Source organism: Bos taurus, chromosome 22 (assembly GCF_002263795.3).
Source record: "Bos taurus isolate L1 Dominette 01449 registration number 42190680 breed Hereford chromosome 22, ARS-UCD2.0, whole genome shotgun sequence".
Classification (NCBI taxonomy): Eukaryota; Metazoa; Chordata; class Mammalia; order Artiodactyla; family Bovidae; genus Bos; species Bos taurus.
Window position 1 is genome coordinate 46,076,900 of NC_037349.1, and position 26,105 is coordinate 46,103,004.

At 43.1% G+C, this 26,105-nt stretch overlaps 1 protein-coding gene across 6 annotated transcripts in view; it reads right to left on the reverse strand.

Moving 5' to 3' along the window:
* The window catches only part of CACNA2D3 (calcium voltage-gated channel auxiliary subunit alpha2delta 3), a 900,236-nt gene that overhangs the window by 158,611 nt on the left and 715,520 nt on the right, over positions 1–26,105 (reverse strand). For all 6 annotated transcript variants that reach the window (XM_059879667.1, XM_059879666.1, XM_059879665.1 and 3 more), the window contains 10 exons: positions 24,414–24,497; positions 19,466–19,537; positions 19,143–19,204; positions 17,702–17,769; positions 13,949–13,994; positions 13,693–13,790; positions 11,481–11,574; positions 8,472–8,567; positions 5,025–5,146; positions 853–933 (listed from right to left, as the gene is read on the reverse strand). In XM_059879667.1, the coding sequence (XP_059735650.1) occupies positions 853–933; positions 5,025–5,146; positions 8,472–8,567; positions 11,481–11,574; positions 13,693–13,790; positions 13,949–13,994; positions 17,702–17,769; positions 19,143–19,204; positions 19,466–19,537; positions 24,414–24,497 (823 nt within the window). The remainder of the gene's footprint in view (positions 1–852; positions 934–5,024; positions 5,147–8,471; positions 8,568–11,480; positions 11,575–13,692; positions 13,791–13,948; positions 13,995–17,701; positions 17,770–19,142; positions 19,205–19,465; positions 19,538–24,413; positions 24,498–26,105) is intronic.

The window sequence follows — 26,105 nt, forward strand, 5'->3', positions numbered from 1 at the left end:
GTAGATATTCAAAATCATCCTATGGCACAACTTACCAAAAACAAAATGACCCCCTTTGGTAAATCTAGCCAATTATTAGGATGATACTTAGACAGTCTCACCCACTCATTAACCAAAGGGTCCAATAATTATTTATCAGAAACAAACAATGTGCCAGACATACTCTTAGGCTCCATTTTCTCAGCATCTGTTCCCAAAGGAGGGTTTATGGCAGTTTCTGGCCCTATAGGCAAAATATCACCAATGAAAGCCTCCAGTCAGTCAAAAAAATCTACTGACACCCTTAAAAGTGAGAGGGATGGGGAAAGCCAGATACAGGGTTTCTTTGACAATTTAAAACTCGGTCCTGAAATGGCTTTTCCCCTGGTCCCAAACCCAGCACCTGCAGATACATCTAACTCTAATCCCCAGGGGGATTAGGGTGATTAAAATCCCAAGTTCTCCAGAGAAGGGCACATTTCAGCTTCTTTTTGCCAAAAATAAACCCACAATTTCCTTGCACGGCCCCTGTTATCCCAATGACAGAGAGTGGGAGATCTGAAGCTTACTTTAAATTGGCATGGCATCTACTGTCAAGAAATGATCTTCTGCACATACCAACAATTTCCTACTGGCTCAGATTCTATGGATAAAAGTCCTGGGAAATAGTTCTGCTTTCATGTCAAATTCAACCAGCTGTCAGAACCTTAGGCTGGAGGAGATGATGCCAAGCTGAAGAGTATATAGTTTTTTTTTTTTTTTTCTTTTTTTTTAACCTTTCAAAGCCAACTTTCTGATACATGGAAGTAGCTGATGAATGATGAATGGACATCATGCTCATTTTATATTCATTGATTGAAATACATCATTTACCTGCCACCACGGGAGATTTCCGTTCATCCAGAAGCTGGATGGAGGTACTTGCTGTCACCACATTGCTTTTGTTGACTGTTCCTGTAAGAAAAAAAAAAAAAAAAGATTAGTCACCAATTCTGCACCAGTTCTCACTTCCCAGAACTCAGAGTGGATCCGCCCTGTTAGGCCCAGAGTGTGGGGTAGGCAGTCCTCTCAGCTTAAGAAATCAATGCACCGAGTTATGACACCCGCACTGGGGAACATCTAACCACTTCACATCAAAATTATTAATCACCACAGAGGGACCACATTTTAAAACATTTGTGGTTACTAATATCAGTGTCCCAAAGAAAGGCAACGCCAAAGAATGCTCAAACTACCGCACAATTGCATTCATCTCACACGCTAGTAAAATAATGCTCAAAATTCTCCAAGCCAAGCTTCAGCAATATGTGAACCATGAACTTCCAGATGTTCAGGCTGGTTTTAGAAAAGGCAGAGGAACCAGAGATCAAATTGCCAACATCCGCTGGATCATAGAAAAAGCAAGAGAGTTCCAGAAAAACATCTATTTCTGCTTTATTGACTATGCCAAAGCCTTTGACTGTGTGAATCACAATCAACTGTGGAGAATTCTGAAAGAGATGGGAATACCAGACCACCTGACCTGCCTCTTGAGAAACCCTTATGCAGGTCAGGAAGCAACAGTTAGAACTGGACATGGAACAACAGTCTGGTTCCAAACAGGAAAAGGAGTACGTCAAGGCTGTATATTGTCACCCTGCTCATTTAACTTATATGCAGAGTACATCATGAGAAATGCTGGGCTGGAAGAAGCACAAGCTGGATCAAGATTGCTGGGAGAAATATCAATAACCTCAGATATGCAGATGACACCACCCTTGTGGCAGAAAGTGAAGAGGAACTAAAAAGCCTCTTGATGAAAGTAAAAGAGGAGAGGGAAAACATTGTCTTAAAGCTCAACATTCAGAAAACGAAGATCATGGCATCTGGCCCATCACTTTATGAGAAATAGATGGAGAAACAGCGGAAACAGTGTCAGACTTTATTTTTGGGGGCTCCAAAATCACTGCAGATGGTGACTGCAGCCATGAAATTAAAAGACGCTTACTCCTTGGAAGGAAAGTTATGACCAACCTAGATAGCATATTCAAAAGCAGAGACATTACTTTGCCAACAAAGGTCCGTCTAGTCAAGGCTATGGTTTTTCCAGTGGTCATGTATGGATGTGAGATTTGGACTGTGAAGAAAGCTGAGCGCCAAATAATTGATGCTTTTGAACTGTGGTGTTGGAGAAGACTCTTGAGAGTCCCTTGGACTGCAAGGAGATCCAACCAGTCCATTCTAAAGATCAGTCCTGGATGTTCATTGGAAGGACTGATGCTAAAGCTGAAACTCCAGTACTTTGGCCATCTCATGCGAAGAGTTGACTCATTGGAAAAGACTCTGATGCTGGGAGGGATTGGGGGCAGGAGGAGAAGGGGACGACAGAGGATGAGATGGCTGGATGGCATCACCGACACAATGGACGTGAGTCTGCATGAACTCCGGGAGATGGTGATGGACAGGGAGGCCTGGCGTGCTGCGGTTCATGGGGTCGCAAAGAGTCGGACACGACTGAGCGACTGAATGGAACTGAACTGAATATCAGTGTTCACTGTGTCAGTTATCATACTTACATTGCCTTTCTAAACACAGCCATAGACAGCTGCTTGAGATAAAGTACTGAAACTATTTTACAGTGAGTTGAGAACTTTAGCTGTGATTTGTTGGTTAAAACTTTACTGAGATATAAAATTTTGATTTCAAGCCAAGTTTTTCTGAGCAAAACTATTCTAAATAGGGACAGAGCTGGAATGAAATCCTTACCCCATACTCTTATTAATGTGGTAACAATATGGTATTAGTATAAAGAGATTTTTAATTACTAGTGATGGTTCTAATACTTATGCATTAAAAGACACTGAACACAAATTCCTAATGCCCATAGTTAATAATTGTTACTCCAGTGGCTGCCTTATAAAAGGTTCAGTGAATGTGAGTTGAATGCAATCCAATTGAATTTAGAAGCAGGGAGAAGGCAGATCTGAATTTAAATATACTTATGACCAAAACAATTAAGAATTTTCTGGCCTGAGTTTAAGCCGTAATAAAAACCAGCTTCTTTCCCAGTGTGTATAGGTATTCAATACACAGGAGAAAAACTGAGAGAGCTCCACCATAACACTTGTGTGTGGTGATTTTTAACATTTTCTCCAAATCTAAAGGGGCCACAAAATCTCCTAAGATATTATGTCATCCATAACTTTATCATGAATAAGGTAAATTCCTTTTTATTATGTGATTTCATTCAAAGTTCAGTGAAAACCCCACTTGCCAAAAACCAATTAGACAACAGCCTTAATTAATCAGAATTCTTTTCCAGACATAATTCTTTATAGGAAAAATGGTGAATAACAACAAAGCAAACTGAACAGAGAAGCCATTACACACACACACACACACACACATAGACGCACACACGTGCAACAACTTCTGGGAGACGTTCTCATTACCCACAACTCCTCATCCTTGCCCAGGTTTGGGAAAATCCCCTTCTGGATAACTTAATGGATCCAGTCCAGATCTTGAAAGCTAAGTTTTATTTTTTTACTTCAGAAGACTACAAAAAAGAAAGTATCATGGAACTGCATGAAAAAATAAGACAGTATTATTGATAGGTTTGCAGAATTAGAAAGTCCACTGCTTCTTAGTTGGTATTTTCAACAATAAAATGTGATACAGATAAACATAAAGAAATTCTTAGTACCTGGAAATTTATATTTGAGAACACATACATGTGCGTAGGTGTGAGTTAACACAGACTTGTCAGCAAAGGAGTATAGACAGACCCCAAGAATCTTGCTTCTTAAAGGAATCTAACTGATAATCTCCTCTAAAATCCCACCTAGGGAGGGAATTTCTACAATAACACTCGGTCTTTTTTTTTTTTTAATATCTTCATTAATGAGGGACCCTCTTCCTAATGAGTTCATTCAACTAATTATTAGACAACTCTTATCAACATGTCTACCCAAATTTTTGAAAACTTTATTTTTATAGATGTTTCATTTATGGAAACAAGCAAGTGCCAAAACTCAGGGAGGAGCTCTGCCACTAAAGCATTAGAGAATCCCCATTAGGGGTGACAGGAATGCTTGTAAGAGATTAATACAGAAGCCTCTAATATAAAACATAAGCATATACTGAACTGTCCAGAGCAATCCAAGTTTCTAGTACTACTTTTCATCCCTGAAGCTTTTACAATGCACAATATAGAGCCTTACACAGAATGAGCACTAACAATATCAGACGCATGAAACAAGAGACGGTAGGGTGGCATCACCAACTCAATGGACGAGTCTGAGCAAGCTCCAAGAGATGGCAAAGGACAGGGAAGCCTCGTGTGTTGCAGTCCATGGGGTCGCAAAGAGTCGGACATGACTGAGTGACTGAACAACAACGAGACAAGAAAAAGCCAAGGACAACTGAAAAGCCTTTCCAGTTTCTCTTGCTTCTAAAACTGGTTGAAATAAGGTACTGTTCAGTTCTCCTTTGGAGGGAGGAGACCCTAGCATTTTTTTTAATAATATCATAAAACCTAAAGACTGGAAGGATCATTGGCTACATGCCTCTCATTGGTCACTGCAGCTCCCTGTTAGGAGAGCATGAGGCTACACAAAATCTTAGTCATTACTGTGTGTTGGTTTAAATCAACTCTGATGAGGAATTGTGAGCCTCCAAAGTGATGTGACTTGCTGAAAGTTCTGGCAAAAAATGTTATGGCTGTGTGAATTTTCTCTAAGTAGGACCGTGACCACATTTTAGATTAAAAAAAAAACATCTGCTGAGAAGTTCGTATGCAAATTCTATATGGTATAAAATAACAGCCCTGCTTCCTGGCATGTGTTTTGTAGAGTATGGTCAAGTAAAAATTTCCTCGCACTTGGGGTAGCAACACTTACGGAGCTGGTCACTCACTGGTTCAGGGCTAGACCAATATTCAGTACTGGTTCTCCTGGCTGACTTTGGCTCTCTTTAGCCTCCAGGATGCTCCCTCATACCCTGCATGCAATGCTCAGGCCAGCAGGACCAAAGGGACAGAGCCAGCCTCCAACAAGGGCACCCACCTGTGCTGAATGGGATCGAATAGACGAAGCTCCCTGGAATCTGCTCTGCAGCTCTTCGGTACCAGAGAGGGAAATGGTCTGCATTAAAGATGTTCTCCTTGTCTCCTGCTTTCAGGAAGTCCCTTGAAATAGAATAGAATAAGAGCATGGCACCACTGAACAAGGAAAAGCCAGACACAAGTACATCCCAACAACTTTTGCTGGGTAAAAACAGTGTTGCTTTTAGAACCCTGACCTGATTTTTCTCAGTATAGAGAGGACCTGTGCAACATGCATCCCAGATTACTCAGAAATATTTTGTATAACCCTGCAGTTAGACTCCCAGTAGGTGAAATGATTTTCCTAGTATACCTAGTGAACTAATAGCCTTAGCTTCTGAAGCAAGCAAATAAAGTCTCCAGAAATCCTATCAGAAGACCAAAGGCTCAGAAAGCTTTGTCTTGCCTTAAAATCCAGACACATAGATACATATTTTGAGGGGATCAACATCTTAAATAGATCTCACTCTTCTTAGAAAAAGTGTAAAGAAGGTAAACTGGGTCTATGTGAGGATATTTGCTGCTTCTTTCCTTCCCTCCCTCTGTATTGCGTGTTAATTGCTTGGTCAAGTCCAACTCTTTGCGACCCCATGAACTGTAACCTGCGAGGCTCGTCTGTCCATGGGATTTCGCAGGCAAGAACACTGGAGTGGGTTGCCATTTCCTTCTCCAGGGGATCTTCCCAACCCAGGGATCAAACCCGGGTCTCCTGCATTGCAGGCAGATTCTTTACCACCTGAACCACTGGGGAAGCCCTTCCCTCCCTATTCTCCAGCAAACAGGACTGCACCTACTTCTGGATATGAGGGACTGCTGTGGTGTTGGGTGAGACTCGTCTAAGTTTTAGGCAGAGCTGAATGATCTTGAGCGAGTTACTTGGGTTAGTTACTGAGTCTCTTAGCCCCATTTATTCATCTACAAAGTGGGAATAATAATATTACACTTACTGCAGTACTATCAGGATTATATAACACCATGTGTGAAAGGACTATGTAAGCTGAAACAATATATGGCTAATATTGGGGATGATAGCAGGTTATAGGGGCCATGAACTATAATAGATACACTTCCAAAATCAGGTGGTGGGGATAGGAGATAGAACCTCAGTGTAGGAGCCTGATGACACTACAGGTTAGCTCTAGCATGGGCACTTTATATTATCCAAACTTATTCCCAATACTTTGAACTCTCTTTAACAAAAACATAGAAATTTTAAACTCTTTCTAGCTCTGGCTAATAGTGTATCCAAATAGGGGGGTATCAACAAATACCATTTGATTGGAGGGGGTAGCAGATACAAGATCCCAAGACAATGCAAGCCAAGGTGCCTCTATATGAATCAGTGATACGTGTTTCTTGAAGACAGATATTTCATCCATCCAGATATCCAATGATCATTAACCCATTTTTCAGATGCAATGAGTGAGGTGAGCCAGACCGCAGGTGAGCCAGCAGTCTTGAGTGTGGTCCTGCCATCTTTCAAATCCATCACAATCACCTGACTATGAGATTAGCAAGGTGTTAGGGTATGTCGTTGTTAGTGCTTTCTTGTTTATCTATTTGTATCTCAAAACACATAACAGGTTTTCCTTCTGAGGATTAGAAAGTCTACTTCTGTGTTGTCCTTTGCCTCTCTGGATCCTAAAATGAGAAGAGGATGTGTATCCTGACACTTTTAGTCCTTCCGAGGAACTTGCCATCTGTTAAAGTATTTGTCTCAGGATACAGGGGCTTTCCTGGTGGCTCAGTGGTAAAGAATCTGCCTGCAATGCAGGAGATGTGGTTTCAATCCCTGGCTTGGGAAGATCCCCTGGAGTAGGAAATGGCAACCCACTCCACTATTCTTGCATGGGAAACTCCAGGGACAGAGGAGTCTGGTGGGGTGCAGTCCATGGGATCGCAGAGTGAGACACAACTCAGCGACTGAGCACGCAAGCACGCATGCATGCGTAGGTGTAGAGAGGACTTCAAAAGAGTCAAGTCATGACTATAGTCAACTTCATAAATGACAAACTGAGGAGTTGAGAAAGAAAGAGCCTTCACGTGGGAATTAAAAGCCAGTCCACAAAACAACCAAAAATCTATGGATCTGCCACTTACAGATGTGGTTTTATAAGATGACGTGGTTGGTGTCCAGGACTCATCTAAGAGACACATGAGCACAGCTCAACTGGACTTAATGGTACATAGTGCTCCTGACAGGCCAGCCCCTCTCAAATCACTGGATACCCAGTGCCTCCATTATTCCCACTGTCCCTGAAGGTCAGGATTTGTGAGGCTCCATGGTAACCTCTGGAATCACAAACACACACTTGGCAAACTGTCCCTCAGACTCCACTCATCCCTGGCTTAATAATGTCTCTTACTTCAGAGAAAAGAAATTGAGAAAATTTATTAATAGGCTCAGGAAGGACTTCCCAGGCTCATACCAGCTCTGGTCAAACACCAGTTTAAAGAGTTAAGACCCTGGGGCTCTCTGAAGATACAGGGGTTGAACAGTGTTGGTTTAAATGGCATCTGGGTACTGAAGTTGGTGACACTCAGCCCACTGTCCATCTGGTCTCTTTAGAACATGGCAACAGCATCAAAGCAAGGGCCACCAGAATGCCCAGTCCTGGCTGTGGGGCTCTACAGGCCCTCAGACTCTGAGCTGAGGCACAGAGGTTCACTAAAATGTACACAAACACGCTCAGAATTGAAACACTGCTTCTTGGACAAGCAGAAATTCCTCAGCAGAGGTGCAAGACGGCTGAAAGCCCTCTGGTCATCTGTCAGGAGTTGAGTGAGTCCTCCCTCTGGCTGCTCCCCCAGTAGCCACACTATCTCTAGCGTCCTTAAGCGACCCAGAAGGGTGGGAGAGGGCTCCAGGACAGAGGACAGATGCCAACAAGTGTGAAGAACAGAGTTGTGGAAAGGTCAACAATGAGCAGGTGAACACACACACATTTTATATTTTGCATTTAAAGTCGCACAGTTGTGTCTGGCTCTTTGCAACCTCATGGACTGTACAGTCCATGGAATTCTCCAGGCCAGAATACTGGAGTGGGTAGCTTTTCACTTCTCCAGGGGATCTTCCCAACCCAGGGATCAAACCTAGGTCTCCTGCATTGCAGGTGGATTCTTTACCAGCTGAGCCATAAGGGAAGCCCAAGAATACTGGAGTGGGTAGTCTATTCCTTCTCCAGGAGATCTTCCCAACCCAGGAATCAAACCTGGGTCTCCTGCATTGCAGGGGAATTCTTTACCAACTGAGCTATGAGGGAAGCCAAAAACACACACACTGTGGTCCCCAAAGGAGAATAGAGAGGAAAAATGTCAACAGGTCTGAGTTTTGTTTCCACCGCTGCTGGAATCAATGAATGATATAAACGCCCCTTTCATTATCCTGCTTCAGGAGCTCCCTACTTACTGATTGGTGAGCTGCTCTGCCCCAACAAACAGGTTGATTCTCGAGAGGCCTGTGCGAGTGCCAAGGAAGGCTACCTCCACGCCCTTGTCCGAATTCCTAAAACAGAGCAGCACAAGTCAGGGGGATTCTGCCAGTCAGCCAGCAGATAACAGCTTCTGCATTTTAAAACTCATGGAATGTTGTATGAAATAACAGCATTGAAGCCTGAAATTTTGGTAAAAATTATAGAAACATACACACACACAAGTACATACAGGATGCTGACTCTGATCCCTTACAAAGGTTTTCATGGTAATTTTTGCCAGAAAAACTACGAAGTCCATGACCTAGTTTGGTGGGCATAAGAAAGTGCACCCTGCAAGATAAACACACCTTTATCTCAAGCTTCTGGGTGCAAGCTCAGAAAGACCAGGCCAACTTTGAGGAGAGGAAGGAAAGCCTTAGAGCTAGCTTTCTGCACTGATGCTACCAAGTCCATTCTCGGTCCTGAGATCGTTAGTGAAATCTGCCGTTAGCAAAACCCAGCAACTTAGCCACTGATTCAAGTCTGTAGTATCCCACAGCCTGAAAATGTTTAGGACTTGAATTCTTCACCATTTAGGAGGCACCAACATGGAAGGTTTACCCTCACCATCAACCCCAGACAGATGAGTAATGAAATGACTTCTGTAAATAGTCCGACAGGAGGCCATGCACAGGAACTCTAAGGAAGGCCTTAGCAAAGAAAACTCATTTGAAGATTCACCGAAGGTTTTTTTCAACAGTCAAGGTAAATTTTATGTTTGAACATGTTCTTCAGGGTATTCTCAGGGCTTACTTCTTCAAAACAAAGCAAATAATCTTTTGCCAAATATACAGTTTTATGCTACCAAAAAAGTATGAAGAGGATACTGATTCTTGAGTTTGCTTCCCTGCCCTAGATGCCAGTAGCAATCTGATTCAAAGCTTTATCCATGTCATCTTCAATATAAGATCATTTAGTTACTTGATCTCTGATGGTTGTCAAAGTGGTCAATACTACTTCCAAGTACTTAAGGGATGAATAAAAACCAACACTATGTATTAGTTTCTGTTCATAGCCTACACCAAGTAGGAAAGCCAGGCTGCCCAATCAGTAACAGATGTGGACTACAAAGCAAGCTACCATTTCGGAAATCTCTAGCATCTGTTAGGGGTGAATCAGCAATCTTTGCACCGGATTTTAAGTTTCCCGAGAACCTAAAAGAAACATTCCCACTAGAGAATGCAATCACAGAAAAGGTTGACTCTTTCCAGATCTCCCAGGGAATAAGATGCATGCAGGTAAGCAGTCCAAGTATACCCCTCAAATATAATGAGAGTAGTTAGTCATAACTTTTGGACTCCAGATTCACATATTAAACTACCTACCTTACATTTTTTCTTAGGAGTCATTTTAACCTTAAAATGTCTAGAAAAGAATTCTGTCCATGTCTAGTCCCAAGGTTGTTCTTGCTTCCTTGTCTCCGGACCGAGGAAATAGCATGACTATCTACATAGGTATTCATGCCATAAACCTGAGAATGATTCTTGAAAGCTCAGCCTCCCTCCCCTCACACCGTGAACTCAGCACCAAGTCCTGGGGGTCTTACTTTCAAAGCATGTCTCTAGTGCATCTCTTCTCTCTGTGCCCACAGCCACTGCCTTGGTCCCAGTGACAAATCCCTTGAACTGCTACCATAGATATATATAGATAGATAGATAGATATTTACCCTCATTACACTCTACTATTTACATATCAGCAGAAGGATTTTTGTAATGCAAATTTGATCATCTACTTCTTAAAATCTTAAAATGTCCTTAAAATTCTTCAGGGATTTTCCAATATTCTGACTATAATGTCCGAAATCTTTAACCTGATTCCCAATGTTCTAAACCATCAGGGCCCAATGAACCCTTGTCTCCTGACATCTTCCAGCCTACCCTCCACAATTCAGCTCTGCTGGCCTTCTTTAAATTCCTCAACTGTCCAAATAGCCTCTTACCTCAGGGTCTTGCACATGCTGTTCCATTTCTCTGGAATTCTCCTACAGAATACTTGAACTAGTTCCTTGTCTCAAAAGCCTTTCCTTTCTTCTATCTCCACTCTAGGTCTCATTACAGTCTACATGTCTAATTTTCCCTTCATAATTATCACAATTCTCAATCACACTATATATCACAGGCACCACGATGATAAGGACTATGTTTGATTGAGTTATTTCCATTTCACCAATGTCTGGCCCAGTGCTTGTCACATAACAGACATGCAATCAATATTTGATGAATGAATGAATGAAAATGAGAGCAGAGTGAATGACAGACCCAATAGAGGAGAAGAGACAAAAGGGAAAATAAAAGAAGGAAAGGAGCGAATAAAGAATAAAAAAGGAGGGAGAACTGAATAATATATGACATGAAGGTAAAGGACAAAAGGAACTTTTTAAAAATTTTTAATCATTAACACGCTACTTAAAGTAGTAAAATAATAATAATAATAATAAGCTACTGAAGCACTTCTCACCCTAGTCTTTGACAACTTTCATTGGTTGCCCCCCTCCCCCTACATACTCCACTTCAGAAATGAAACCGCAGGGTTATATTTGACACCTTAATGAAATAGAGCTCTCACTTTCCTGTCCTCCTCACAACCTAGCCTGGCCCAGATCCCAAGTTCCCCCCAGACTGTGAAGGAGAGGGAGCCATGGCAGGGCAGGAAGCAAAATGCTCCTTCCGCCTCCCTCTCTCTCTCTCGGAAGTGTCACCCTACTTCAACAGACCAAATTTCATGTAATGTTAAAATTCAAACAAATTGTATGTCAAACCCAGGAGCTTGCCATCCAAGTCAGAGCCGCTAATCTGCTCTAGCTCTTGTGGTTTGGAGCTTTGGGGAAAATTAAAGAACTTTAACACCAGCCTCCTAAAGCAACTTTAGTTCTTTAAACCATAACTATATTTCGGACGGCTTGTGGGGAAATGGCCATGAAAAGGGGACATGTGCAACCACTTACTCAGATTTGTTGAGGGCAAGGCTGGTCCAATAGGCTTCAATGGGAGCACTCACCACGGCATCAAAAAGGACTTCCTGTATCAATTCTTTATCACCTGTTGGGAAGGACAGACTTGAAAAGATGGCTTTGGCTGGACCCCAAACTACAGCACGAGAGGTGCTCACCAGGCTCATTTTGCAGTATCTGCAGGCTACTATCTCCTATGGTGTGTTGCTGTGCTAACTGCCTACCAGGTGAGAATATGAAACAGCTCTGACACCTGATACACCATAAGACAAGGGCCCCCAAAGCATCTGGATAAGACGATAGTAAATTGAGAATGCTGGGTGTCTCACACTACAAGTTTTCACTTTCCCTCCCCATCGAGTAAGTTGATGCCATAGACCAGCAAGCCAACTCTGGGACTTGGAGACTAGAAGGCAGCACTCCTCAGAAAGTTTTCTCTTTTCATCCCCATTTCTGCCCTCTATCAAAATTTGCAATTCTTCAGGGCCCTGATCTTGATTGTAAGGGAGAAGGATATGATAGCTAATTATTTCTGGGACTCTTATTTTGTGACTTCTTCCATCTAAGCTTTTATTTATTTATTTATTTCCATCCTAAAGTGGGACATCCATCCTTATCCAGATGAGTTCTTGATAGAGCTCTGTGGAAGAGGATGAGAAATCGGGAGGGTATCATGAGTCTAGCAGAGGCATCCTAAAACACTCCTGCTTTATCACCTACAGCAGCCCAGTCCTCACCGTGGCTGGTGGCCAAGAAGATGGTGCAGCTTTGCTGTAAAAGCAAAACCTGGAAACAACTCATCATGAAATAGACAATGAATAAATTGAGACATAGTTACATAGTAGAATACCACATAGTAATTCAAGTAAATGCATCAGAGCTAAATTATCAACACAAATCTCAAAAATATAATGTATGATGAGTGAAACGTAGGTTGCAGGATAACATATACAATATATATAAATTTTATTATACAAAGTAATGAACATAATGGCGTATAATGGATATGGATACATAGGTATATATGTATATATTTGGTGTATATATATATATATATATATATATATATATATATACACACACACACACAATGCATGGGAATGATGAATAAATACAGGGTGGTAATTCTCTCTGAGAGGTAAATGGGATCACATAGGGGGCACTCAGGGTCTTCAACATTATCTTTGATATTTCATTCCTTAAAAAGTACCTGCAGCAAATATGGCAAAAAGTTTAAAATTTGACAAAGCTGGATGGTAAATGTAAGTGCTTCTTTGTATCAGTGTTCCACTTTTGTTTCTTAAATATATCACTCAAATAGGCAAATAAAATGAAAAATTGAGTCCACATGATGTCCATCTGATGCTTTCTCTACTAGAGCATATCCCAAAAAGTAAATCCATTTCATGAAGATGTGGTTTGGATGTGAATAATCTTACACCTCTCATAGGGCTGTTAGGGTTTTCTGTAAGATAAGACGTGCAAAGAACTTCTCATGTCACTAATAAGTAGTATCTGCTAGGGGTAGGGCTGAGTGCCATGCTCATTTCTGGTGAGTCCCTTGTGCCCAAACTTTCACTACTGGAATTAATCAACATAAACCTGTGTTTGTCCAGGGGACTCGTCTTACGCTTGGTGAGCATCAGGCCTGCTGCTGCTCTCTCCTTGCCCCACTCCTTCTCCCCCTGCACCAGCTACTGGCCATTTGATTCACCGAGCTCCCTGAGAGGGCACTTGGTGGGAGGAGGGGCAGCAGAATGTACACTGCAAGAGGCAACATGTCACAGTGGCAGTCCCACTCTGGACAGAAACCAGGAGACCTAGAGTATGGCCTTGGATGAGACAAGTCTTATTTTCAGCCCTTGTGCCTCATTTGCAAAATAAGGGAGTAGCTGTTGGTAGTCTCCTTCCAACTGTAACATTTTCATTCTACTCGGGTGCTTGACTAAATGGTTTGGTAATAGGACACATCCAATGTGAAGGGTTAAAATGGGATTGGGGATCTGCATGACTCTTGGCAACCCACATTCTTTCTCCTGTTCCCATAGGAAGCAGCCACTTGGCTGGATTTCTTGTGACTGATCACCTTTGCCAAAGCAAAGCTTCCCTTGAAAACTAGAGAAAGTATAGTTTTGAGTTCATCCACACCCCCCTCCACTACCCAACCGCCACGTGCACAAACATGTGCATTTGAAAGCACACTCACATTGGAGCAGAGGTTCTTTGCCTTTGAGGTAGAGTTTAATAGCTTCTAGCTGAGACAGATGACGGTGCTCTGGGTGTAGGTCAGTGTTGCAGTAGGACCTAGGAATGTGACATGGCCCAAAACAAGAATGTGTACATATTTACAGCATCACTTTCTTTTGCCTTTGAATCAGGAGAACTGGGCAAGGGAGTACAGGCAACTTGAAATCAAAGAGGACAATAAAGACCAATGCTGAGAAGGACTGTTTCATTCTTACCATTCGTCTGCCAAGGACACATCAGGGTGTTCTAAGTCATGCAGGCCTGGAGGTCAAGAAGAAGGGCGTCATGAGTATGTATCATCTGTGTGGGGCACTGACTCCCCGCATTCTCTTCTATGCTTCAAATGTTCTGGGGTTAAGGCCATGGGGATAGGGGGTTAAGAGTAGGCATCAATCCCAAAGACATCTGCCTGGGAAAAGGGACTCTGCACACAGGAAATATTTTTATCTCAGGCAGAACCTTCCCCCAACTTCCACTTCATTCAGCCACTACTGCAACTTCCCCAGAGTCTCCCAGAAACTTAACTCCTTGAAGATAAATGATGCACCAGTGAGTCCTGGGAAAGAAGCTTAGCACAACAGTGGAGACACCAACTTTGGAGGCCCATACAGTACAGCCTGAGTCAGGAATTTGAGTGAGCCCCTAAACTCCTGTGTCATGTCAGCAGGTTGCTTTACTTTTCTAAATGTCAGTTTCTTTTTGTGAAAAACATAATAATAATCGTCCCTAAGGGACAGGTGATTTTGCAGGTGAAACTATAGGTTGAATGGTATGAGACTGCAAAAACTCAACTGTTTTTAACCAGCAAAACCTGCTAGGTGATACAGGATCCTAAGTAGAAATGAGTTGTCAGTCTCTGAGAGGTAGTTAGGAGAACAGAGGCTTGCAGGGAATTGGAGAGTGTTTATAGAATGCTCGAGATGCCCTAAGTGTACGAAATCACTCTTTCTCCTTGTGTCTTTACGTGACTTCACTTTCATGGGTCATCAGCAGACACACACTTCTAAGTGACCACCTCAGCAACTCCACTAACTGAGAATGGCAGTTTCCCTCATGACCAATGATATCTTACTGCGCTCAGGATTCCAGTATCCTCCTCAAACACAAATGTACAAAATAAATAGCAAACTACTAGAACTAGCATCACATACTCCTGTTTGATTTCATAGTTAGTTGGGAATAAATTATATAGAATATCATCCTATATGACACAAGTGGCCACATCCTGGCTCCAACACCTACTGGCGGAATGAGATTGGGAATGTCACTGATAGTGCCAAAGGTCATAAACTACACCAGAGGGTTGAATGGGATAGTGATTAGTCCCTAGGGCAATCCATGCATCAATCCATGCTTTCTTCCCTTTCTTGCTTCTTCCACTCCTCCCTCCCTCCCTTCCATTCTTCCTTCAGTTTATTTATGGAGCATCAACTATGAGCCAGGTACTATTGTAAGTCTGCTGCTGCTGCTGCTAAGTCACTTCAGTCATGTCCAACTCTGTGCGACCCCATAGACAGCAGCCCACCAGGCTCCCCTGTCCCTGGGATTCTCCAGGCAAGAACACTGGAGTGGGTTGCCATTTCCTTCTCCAATGGATGAAAGTGAAAAGTTAAAGTGAAGTCACTCAGTCATGTCCAACCCTCAGCGACCCCACAGACTGCAGGATTTTCCAGGCAAGAGTACTGGAGTGGGGTGCCATTGCCTTCTTCGATTGTATGTCTACGGCCTTGAAAACATAACAGAGACCAAAAGAAAAAGCACTAATTGTCTCATGATATTTACTTTCTAGTGGCAGAAAAGAGATAAGAATATAAAGTTAAAATACATAGCTTATCACTAGTGAGGACTATGAAGTTAAGGGAGAGAATGAAGCAAGGAGAGAGGGTACCAAGATATGGGGAGGGATGAGGGGGTGTCAGTGTTAACTGTTGGAGTCCAGGATGCTTCACTGAGACAGTGACTTTAAGCAAAGACCTGCAAGAGGTGAGGGGAGAGCCAGGGAGTAACTGAGGTGCTCGCGGCAGAAGGAATCACAGGTGCAGAGGCCCTGAACTGGATCTCGCCTTCCTGGAATATTGGGTTAATGATATCAATTCTATATATATTTCTAGTTTCTGTTCTCATCAGTCTTCATCTACAAATCTCTCTGCCTAGACCCTAAAGGGAAGATCTTTTTGATTGCTTCCTCTCTGAGCTCCTAGACCACCAAGGAAATATGGCTGTTTTCTAACTCTCTCACCTCCAATTTAGAGACTCCTGACAAAATCACATCTCTCTTGATTGATAATGCTGACAATAATAACATTAGCTCTAACTGACTGAACAAGTACTGTGTACAACATATCTGTATCAAGATTGTGTGTGTGTGTGTGTGTGTGTGTGTGTGCGTGCATGCACAAGTGCTCAGTCATATGCTCTTGGAGACTCCATGGACTGTAGCCTGCCAGGCTCCTCTGTCCACGGAATTCTCCAGGCAAGAATATTGCAGTGGGTAGTCATTCCCCTCTCCAAGGGATTTCCTGACTAAGGGATTGAACCTACATTTCCAGCATTGCAGGCAGATTCTTTACCATCTGAGCCACCAGGGACTGTTCTGACCATAAGCTATTTCCTCACCTTGACCTCAGATGGCTTAGATGTGAATTTTCTGTCTTCATGTGCTGGACATCTACAGAGTCACACGTAGCTCATGGAGCCAGAAAATTAAAGAAATTTTTAAAAAAGACCCCTGAGAATACATCCTGTTGAGTATTTTGCTCAAATCACAAAGTTGCCTGTTTTTTTCTTGCCTGTCTTTAGGAAGAGGGAGGACATACTTGATTGCCTCTGCAGTGGGGACACTCTGAGCTTTGTCCGGGTCAAAATGACCCACATTCACTCTCCTTCCCATTCCTTAAGATCTCACCATCAGTTGAGAGATAAAACCCAAAGTCCATGAAACATCGTGGGGACACTGGGCAGTAGACAGAAGGCCATATATGGAACCTGCCATTTCAGGGATTTCCAGTCTCCTATTCCTTCTCTGCTACATCACTGGAATGAATCACAAAGTAGTCCAGCTTCTGGAAGTTCATGACACTCATTTGTAACCAGTTCTAACCCATAAAAGCTGGATTGTAACTGACCTTCCCACTCTTGGCATGCTCCCTGAGGATACCCAGGATACCCACACTCCCTGAGGATACCCAAAAAGAACACCGGTCTGGTCCAGCCCCTTCTCTGTCAAGATGCAAAATTTAACACCTGGGTAGGGCCACTCTGGGAGTGAAGCCTTTCACAGGCTAGCCCCAGCGTTCCTTATGAGCTGGTGATACTGGTAAAGATAACTTCTCTGAGCTACTGGGTTGTTGGAAGATGTAAAGGACAGTATGGGGGAGACAGCAGTTTTAAAGATTAAAGGGCTGTAACAACTGCTACCATTTCCTGGGAGTTCCCAGTGCACTGGTGCTTTATGAAGACAAGAAGAGCTAAGAACCTCAAGATGCTCCTTATTCCTTTTGACTTAGATAAATCATTTGAATGATCACATTTCCCTTGGACCTAGGCTGCCTCAAAACACAAGGGAAATTTGTAGCTCAATGTGGAGAAGACTAAGGCTTGCCTACCTTTGTTTTCCTTTTCCTGGGCTTGAGTTTTTATGCTAATTCATATTTTTCTTGGTACTGATTTTTATGTATGAGAAGAATACAGCCGGTAGATGGATGGTTCCTATGAGTTGCCTCGACAACTTTGTGGATAAAAGCATCACATAAATAAATGAAACCATAAGGAAAGCCCCCACTATCTGGGAGTCCCAGGCATCTGAAACAGTCTAAGAGAGCAAGGTAAAATCAGGGCGGGTAAATGGTTGAGTCAAACGTCCATGAGAAAAAGGGCTGGATAGCTGAGCAAATTCTTCAGCTAACCCAATGGCTTCAGGGCTTTCTTCCCACATGAAAGGATTAAGATGGATAAAGACAGCATCTTACCTTCTTCAATAGTTACATTCCCTCGGAAGAAATATTTCCCATGGCCTCTGGAGAGCGCCACACCTAAACTGTGCAGAGAAACAAAGCAGACCTTGAAATCCATAACATTGACTGGAACAGCCTTGTTGGCTAACTTTCTATTTTCCATTTTCACATTTCCATTTCATGTTCTGTAAGCAATTTTTTTTTTTTCAGAAGTTTACTTTCAAAACCCCACTGATTAGAGTTGGTGCTGGTCTTTCTTAGATTTGATCAGCTGCTTCAGTGTAATTTCTGATCGGAAGTGCAGCAGCAATGGGTGGCTCTCGAGTATGTTTAAAAGAAGTGTGGCGGCTGCTACAAGCCCTTGAGCAAGCCTTTCTCTTAGATGCTTTTGTAAGAGCTACATACCCTAATAATCTTCATTACCGCTTTATGCATCCCTACATTTAGCCACACCAGGGTCTTTCCAGACTGTAGAGTTTGAGATGAGGGAAAATTAACCCCTTTCTAATGGCAAAAATGAACACTTTTGCTGTCACTTGAATGTAGCCACATGACTGTATGGTGGGTTTCTTTGCCCAACCCTCTTCCTTGTCTGATAGATTTTTCACATTCTCACACTCAAAAGTCTTGATTTAAGCTCCTTCCTTTTTCATCTAAAGTCAGAGAATATGTTTTGATAACACAATCTCATCGTTTGGCAAACCCACTTAGCAGTCACGTGTTTCCTCAAGTGCTCTGGTTCCAAATGGAATTCACCCAAGATCCCTGGCCATATACGACACCACCACCACAGATTTTATTAAGATGGATCCAGAGTCAGTAAACTCTTTTTTCCCCTGAGCTTTGTGAGGCATCAGTTGAAGAACACAAAGAAGTCCTACCAAAATAACTTTTTACAAAAAGCATTATCACACTAAGTTAATAGCGGGAAACTTTAGAATGCTACATAAGAAAGCAGGCAAGCGGGCAAGTGCATTTTTCAAGACTTTTACAAAGAGAAATAACAGGATTGAAAGGCAGACAAGCACAGAGGAACAGTACGGAGAAATTAAAACCGAAGCACAACACGTAGGGATGAATATGCTGCCTCGAAGTGTGAAGGATTGCTTTTTGATCATGGAAATAAAGGGCAGCAAGTTAGATGGTTAAGGACCCTGGTAACCCGCTGAATTTATCTCTCCACCCTTAGTTGGAACCCCAAAGCTTATTTGCTTGATAATGAGATGCAAAGCCATGGCAAATTGAATGAGTTCTCCTAGGTGAGCCTGAACCATTTTTCCCCTTATGGAAAACAAAAACAAAAGCAGCCTGGGAAAAGCCCCTTCCTCACTCTTTCCAGCCTTTAGGCAGGATGTTTGGTTATCTTCAGATGATGAGCTCTGAGAGTGTCAGCAGGTTTTGTACAAACACAACTGATGGGTCTGATGGAATGTCCATGTATTATGGTCAGCTCTACCTGAAAGGAGTACCCTTGATGTCTGTATAATAGTAGTCATTTGTCATCACCAAAACCCGTTTCTAGATTGAAAAAACAAAAAAAGGTCGTAGAGAAAAGAAAACATGGTTAGTCTGCTAGGTGAAGTTTTCAGAAATAAATAAAAATAAATGGACACACTATGATCAGGTTAACAGTACTACATGAATCTTGTTTGAGATAAGTAAAGACAAGAGAAAAATGAGCTCAGTGAACGATATTTACTCCAGATAGAGCTTTCAAAGCTAATTTTTCACAGTGGTTTGTTTTAAATTAAGCGGCAAGAATGTTTGAGAAAAATGTACCCCTTTGTCCACTGTCTTCTTCACCTCCATGGAAAACTTCCCGGTCTTTCTATTCACCATGGCATTTCTTAACTAAAATGATAAAAAAAATTGGGGTTAGTGCTTCCCAGGGTTACCATATTGTCTTGGACACCTTTTACCATCTAGCTTGAATGCATCTTTGGTGGCTTGGGTATGCAGGGCTGGGTGTATACACAGCTTGGTGTACTTTTGCAGTAAGTCTAAATACTATTCTCAGATCTCTGAAATGGGGCTTTGGAAGAATAAACATCCAACTGCTCTTGTCTAGGGGGAGAGAGGCTAATAAAAATAAATAAAGGACCATCAACCTCAATTTGGGGTGTTCATGTAAACCTCAGGGCAACAGTGGCCAAAAAAACCTTTTCAATGTTAAATCCTGAGAGTCAGGGAACGAACCCCCAGCAAACACTAAAATACTCATGAAGCTAGGAAGTCTCAGGGCACAAGTTACATTTTCACAAAGGGTATTGGTTTGTTATGGAGAAAATCATTTTTCAAAACACAATCAAGTTAAAGATATTTTCCTATATAGTAGTTTTTTGTTTGGTTGGTTGTTTTCAAAAGCCAACCATCTGGAAGATAGGGATTAGCTTTTCACAGCATGAACCATCTTCAAATACTCTCTGAGAAATCTAGGCCACTGAAAAGCCTGGCTGAGACTGATGGGCAGTGAACGGGGCAACCCTGCATCTGATTTTTGAAGGTCTCATCTGGGAACCGTGAGCCTCCGTCCCTTCCCCCACCCCTGGCTGATCTCTGCTAATTACTTGTGGCCCTTCTGTGAGTTCAGAGAAGGACAGCAGACACAGTGATGAAAGATGTGCCATCATGGGCACCAATAGGAGACGACGGGAAGGCCATTTAATGAAATAGGAGCAAATGCTGACATGCCACAGCCTGTCAGGAAAGGCTTTTTCCCAGCCCCGTGCTTGTTTTTTTTTCTTTTAATTCTTTCCCCTCTTTCCTCCTTTGAGGAGCTTGAATAAGATCTGGCCGATAGAGAACTGCAGTGCTTGCAAGCAACCTAAATTTGATGCGGGGCCTGTCTAGATTTGGGTTCACATTCCCATCTTCTGTGCAAGAGAGTAAAAGCATAATTTTTAGCTGGAGGCATGTATAAAATAAAACATATATTTTACTCTAGATATTTTTTAACAACACATAATGGGCATTTCTGGAAATATTTTCCCATTTTAACTTTTGTGGTTTTGGATGGGGAGAGCTGGTCCTAATTAAGTCTACTTTCTAACTCTTAAGAACAGCTCGATTTATCTTTGACATGGTTTTCATTTTTCCTCTTTCTGGTGCCTGCCTAAAGCCATTTGGGACCTGCCCCTCTCACATTCCCCAGGCGAGTCAGAGATTAGGTAAGCTTCTCCATGCCTCAGCGCCGCCCCACCCCCAACTCCCAGTAGCTAAGGATGATCCGAGCCAGGACCTGGGAGGGTCCAAGGCCAGGGTCACTAATACTTTCTGAAGGCAGATGCTTAGATGATTAGTCTAGTCTTTCCCTTTCCTTTGGGCTTCCCTGCTGGGTCAGATGGTAAAGAGTCTGCCTGCAGTGCAGGAGACCTGGGTTCAATCCCTGGGTAGGGAAGATGCCCTGGAGAAGGAAATGGCAACACACTTCAGTATCCCTTGCCTGGACAATTCCAAGGAGGAGGAGTCTGGTGGGCTATCCTCCATGGAGTCACAGAGAGTCAGACATTGAGTGACTTCACTTTCTTTCTTTCCCTTTCCTTCAGTTATAATAGGGCTTCCCTGGTGGCGCAGAGGTTAAAGCGTCTGCCTGTAATGTGGGAGACCTGGGTTCAATCCCTGGGTCGGGAAGATCCCCTGGAGAAGGAAATGGTAACCTACTCCAGTATTCTTGCCTGGAGAATCCCATGGACAGAGGAGCTTGGTGGGCTACAGTCCACGGGTCTCAAAGAGTTGGACACGACTGAGTGGCTTCACTTTCACTTTCAGTTATAATGGAAACAGATTACACTTACTGAACACTGAGGCAGGACAGCACTGTAATTCAGAAATGGACTCTGGAGCCAGAAGTTTGAACAGATCACTTACCCCCACTGTGCCTCAATATCTCTGCGAAATGGTATTAATGATAGCACATGTCTCATAAAGCTGCAGTGCGAATCTGACGAGCTAGTATGTAGAAGAGTGCCTCGTACACCCTAAGCATTCATAGGTGCAAGCTGTCCTCCACGGTCATCCTCAGCAGCAGCAGCATCTTCATTATTATCCCCCTCTCTTTTCTTTCATGTCAGACTCCTCTCAATAGCTTAAAATGTTAGGATTCAAACTCAAGTTTGCTTGACACAGATATGACCTCACATCATTTTTGGAAGCACATAGGGTCTATGTTATAAATGTGGTCATGAAATTAAACAACAAGCCTAGCTGCCAAAAGAAGTAGGATGCTCCTTCCAAGAATTTCTCCACAGCTGGGCAGACACATGCTGCTTCTTCCTCGACTCTGCCTGTCTGGTGCTTTCAAGATCTTGACTTAAACTGCCCTCTGCTACATATGTGCAAACCCCATTGGCAGACACATGGGCACGTGGGATCTTGTGTAGCCTTCACAAAGATGCTTCGCATAGATTCCAGAAAAATCTAATCAAGGATGTGCAAATTTCTAGGAGAGAAATGGTAACTTGGGTTTTCACAATCAAGCACATTGAGAGTGAAGGAATTCATGTCTCAAATGTACCTTCTTTTCAAGCAGACGAGAGACCCAAATTAAACACGCACAACCAGAGACTTACTGGTGAAGAATAAGAGCACTGACTTGCTAGAGCTGTGGGAACTCTGAAGGCAGACACAGAATCCAGTTCTGGCAATCATATTAAGGTGAGGAACATGGCCAGGAAGCCAATGACAAAGGACAAAAAGGGCAAGGCAACAGAAAGCATCTGTCAAATCATTGTTAAAGGTGATATCAGCTCACGGAAAATTAACCTGGGCACAGGTGATGATGACTCGACAACTGGGGTACAGATGAGCCAAGTAATAAATCCCTTCAGGAAACCTGCAAAGGATAAGTGCAGGTGTCAGCCTAGTGTTTAACGAGCAGAAGGCCAGCTTCCTGGATGTGGGGACTCCCCAGTAAGAATGAGCGTCAAGTTTGCCTCCCGTGTCAATTAAAATGTAAAAAAAACGAAGGAAGGGATGGAGAAGCATGCTGATGACAGGGTTCAAAACTTCTTGGAAAGAAAACAAAAAGATGCAGTGAAGTCAAAATAAAACAACTGATGGAAAGGGAAGAGAAAGCAAACTAATGGAAAGCACCCTTTAAAATTACATGATACAGTTTAGCAACAGACATACATTAATAAGAAGGTTATCTGAGGGTTGATAATGCCAAGAATAATACTAGTAACAGCTACCACTCAGAATGCTCATAGTGTCTGAGCAACAATGTTGACACTTCTGTATCTTTCAATATAGTAACACACTAGCATTCACAATGGTTCTGTGAGGTACTACTGCTATCTTACTCATTTGACTGAGAAAATAGAACCTATACCAAAATTGAGATGTAGAGAAAATAATGGTTTGCCCGAGACCAACAGCCAGCAAATAGCAGAGGTGGGGCTTGAAACCAGGCAGGCAAATGCCTGAACTGCATTCCTCAGGACTGCGTAGCCTGCTTCTTGATAGGAGCAGGTTGAAAGGATAGGACATGTACGTTAGGTGCGGTATAATCAAAAGACCCAGACGTGAATTCTGATGATGATGTCTAAAGAACAAGAAGATATAAAACTATACCAGGTCACTGAGCTGACATGACGTCAGGTCACCAGCACTTGGGAAAAGAGAATGGATGAAGAAATAGACTTTTTTTTTTAATCAAACAGCAAAGATTTTGTCTGAATTGGGGTTTAAAAGAGATAGCCCAGATGAAGAAGGAAATAGGGTAAATGTCTAAAACAGATATGATTCTTGCATTTTACAAGCAAGGAAAAATCTCAGAGATTTATGCTAGCTAAGTAATGTCCAGGTTGCAGAGGATATGAAGAGAGGAAAAGCAAGCAGCAAGGGGACCATGATCCTGGCTGCATTTCTGAAAGCACAGGAACCCAGCCTGTGCGTTTCAAATGGCTCCCCTCAACATCCCTTCGGAAAGCAAAACAGAGGGAGGGGTAGAAACAATGCTAACTCAGTGATGAAGCTCAGAAAAGGACCTCAGACAAACCAGGGAGGTACAAGCAGAGAAACCCTGCCTGGGCATGAAGGCTCCATATAGAAAGGGAAGAGCAAGTGTCCAGATGTGGACACCCGGGAAGTTAGGATTTAATTAAGGACAGTCTGCCTGGATTCACAAAAGATCGTGTGTCTAACAAATCTGATTTACTGAGGAAGGAACAAGAAGACTGCTGGGGCTAAATCGTGGGCATGAGGAAAACTTTTGATACAGTCCTGAAGGCTGAAGCTGTCTGGGAAACAAGCATGTGTTACTAAAGTGTGGCCTGGAAAGGGGAAAGGCTGGGATGGCCCTGGAAACAGGGTGGTCAACCAAAGAGGAGGAAAGTGGGTCTGCCAAGCCCTGGGTGACATCCTGATAGGTAAACTCTGGCCCTGGCTGTGCAGCTGCCCCGTTAGGCTCTGGCCAGGCTCCCCTTAGGGTCACAGGTCCCATCAATGGCACTCAGAAAGAGTTCAGATTGATCGGCTGCAGAAGGAACCAGAGCCCAAATGCAGATGGTTTTAGACTACACAAAGCAGGCAGGGTGGCTGGAAACCCATTTGCAAGTGGACCTACCAGAGGAGAGTTATAAAACCCCAAATGCATACAAGGGCGCATGGTCTCTGCATCCCTCTGATGGCCAGGTGTTTCTCTGGTGGGCCTCTCTTGACCAGCTCCCAGGCAGAGGAGGGTAAAATGGAGCGTCCATCTCACCAGGCTTGAAATCAAATTGCTTACCACATCATCGCGGTCCTCCCACTCCACCTCAGACAGGTCCACACTACTGTAGTTGGGTTTCCTCCGCTTTTTTCCTTCTTCGTACTGGCAGAAGAGGAAGAGAAAGAAAGCATATGACAAACGAAGAAAATATTTCCGTGAGACCACTGGCCAGGGCAACCTTCACCATCCGAATTCCTGATTCATGCCTGAGGACTGTGAATGGAGGGTACCAGAGAGAAGCAGAGGGGCACTCCTGGGTTTTCAAGATCAGGAAAGCTGAACTGAGTCACTAGCAAACATATGACCTTCCCAGGTGGCACAGTGGTAAAGAATCTGCCTGCCAATGCAGGAGACGCAAGAGATGCCGGTTCAATCCCTGAGTCAGGAATATTCACAGAGAAGGAAATGCCAACCCACTCCAGTGTTCTTGCCTGGAAAATTCCATGGACAGAGGAGCCTGGCAGGCTACAGTCCATGAGCTTGCAGAGTTGGACACCGCTGAGCCGATAGTGAACTGTGGTGTTGGAGAAGACTCTTGAGAGTCCCTTGGACTGCAAACAGATCCAACCAGTCCATTCTGAAGGAGATCAGCCCTGGGATTTCTTTGGAAGGAATGATGCTAAAGCTGAAACTCCAGTACTTTGGCCACCTCATGTGAAGAGTTGACTCATTGGAAAAGACTCTGATGTTGGGAGGGATTGGGGGCAGGAGGAGAAGGGGACGGCAGAGGATGAGATGGCTGGATGGCATCACTGACTCGATGGATGTGAGTCTGAGTGAACTCCGGGAGTTGGTGATGGACAGGGAGGCCTGGTGTGCTGCAATTCATGGGGTCGTGAAGAGTCAGACACGACTGAGCAACTGAACTGAACTGAACTGAACTGAGCTGATAGAGGGGGACTAAGTATACAAGCCAATTCTTTTTTTCACATGAATTTAGCTGGTAGACTCCTTACCTCTAAACATGCCAGGTGCAAAGCAAAGTTTCCCCTCTCCTTGGACATTCTATGTGTGGAATGGAGCCTTTCTCGTCTAATCTAAAGCTTTTATAGCACATACCTTCATGATACAGGATAGGGAATCTTACATAGTCTGTATTCTGATCTCCATATTTGGCCTCAGCATCCTGGTAACATTTCTCAAACACATGGAACCTTCCACTTGCTATCACACTGGCCATAGCAGTGCTGAGATAAGCAGGGCTACTTAACCCGAAGAGCATGGAGACCGGGAATCACTGCCAGATTTAATGGCCATTAGCACATCTCTCTGGAAAAGCTGATGAGTGCATTAATATCACAGGAAGTTTTTTGAGTTTTTTTTCCCCCCTAAAGCACTGGTGTTACAGTCACCTGGCAAGCCTACTATTTTATCAGACAATCCTGTGTCTGGATATTTCTGTGTCTCGGGACTTTAATGCTGTATTTATAATGTAGGAAAGTCTGCCCTCTGCTGCAGGCTCAGGATAAGCAACCCCTTTGCCAGTTCAAAAGACATGGCTGATGGCATACTGGAAAAAATACATATGTATGTATAGCTTTTATTTTTCTTCTTTCCTTTTGTTTCTAAATTAGCCAGCTTTGGATTTAATGGGCAGGATTCTAATACAGCATCACTCTAGGTGTTTTAAGACTACCATTTTGGATGCTGCTCAGTTACTATGGAGACAGGTGCTGAAGGCACTTGGTGTGGAGGAGAAAATCACCGCTG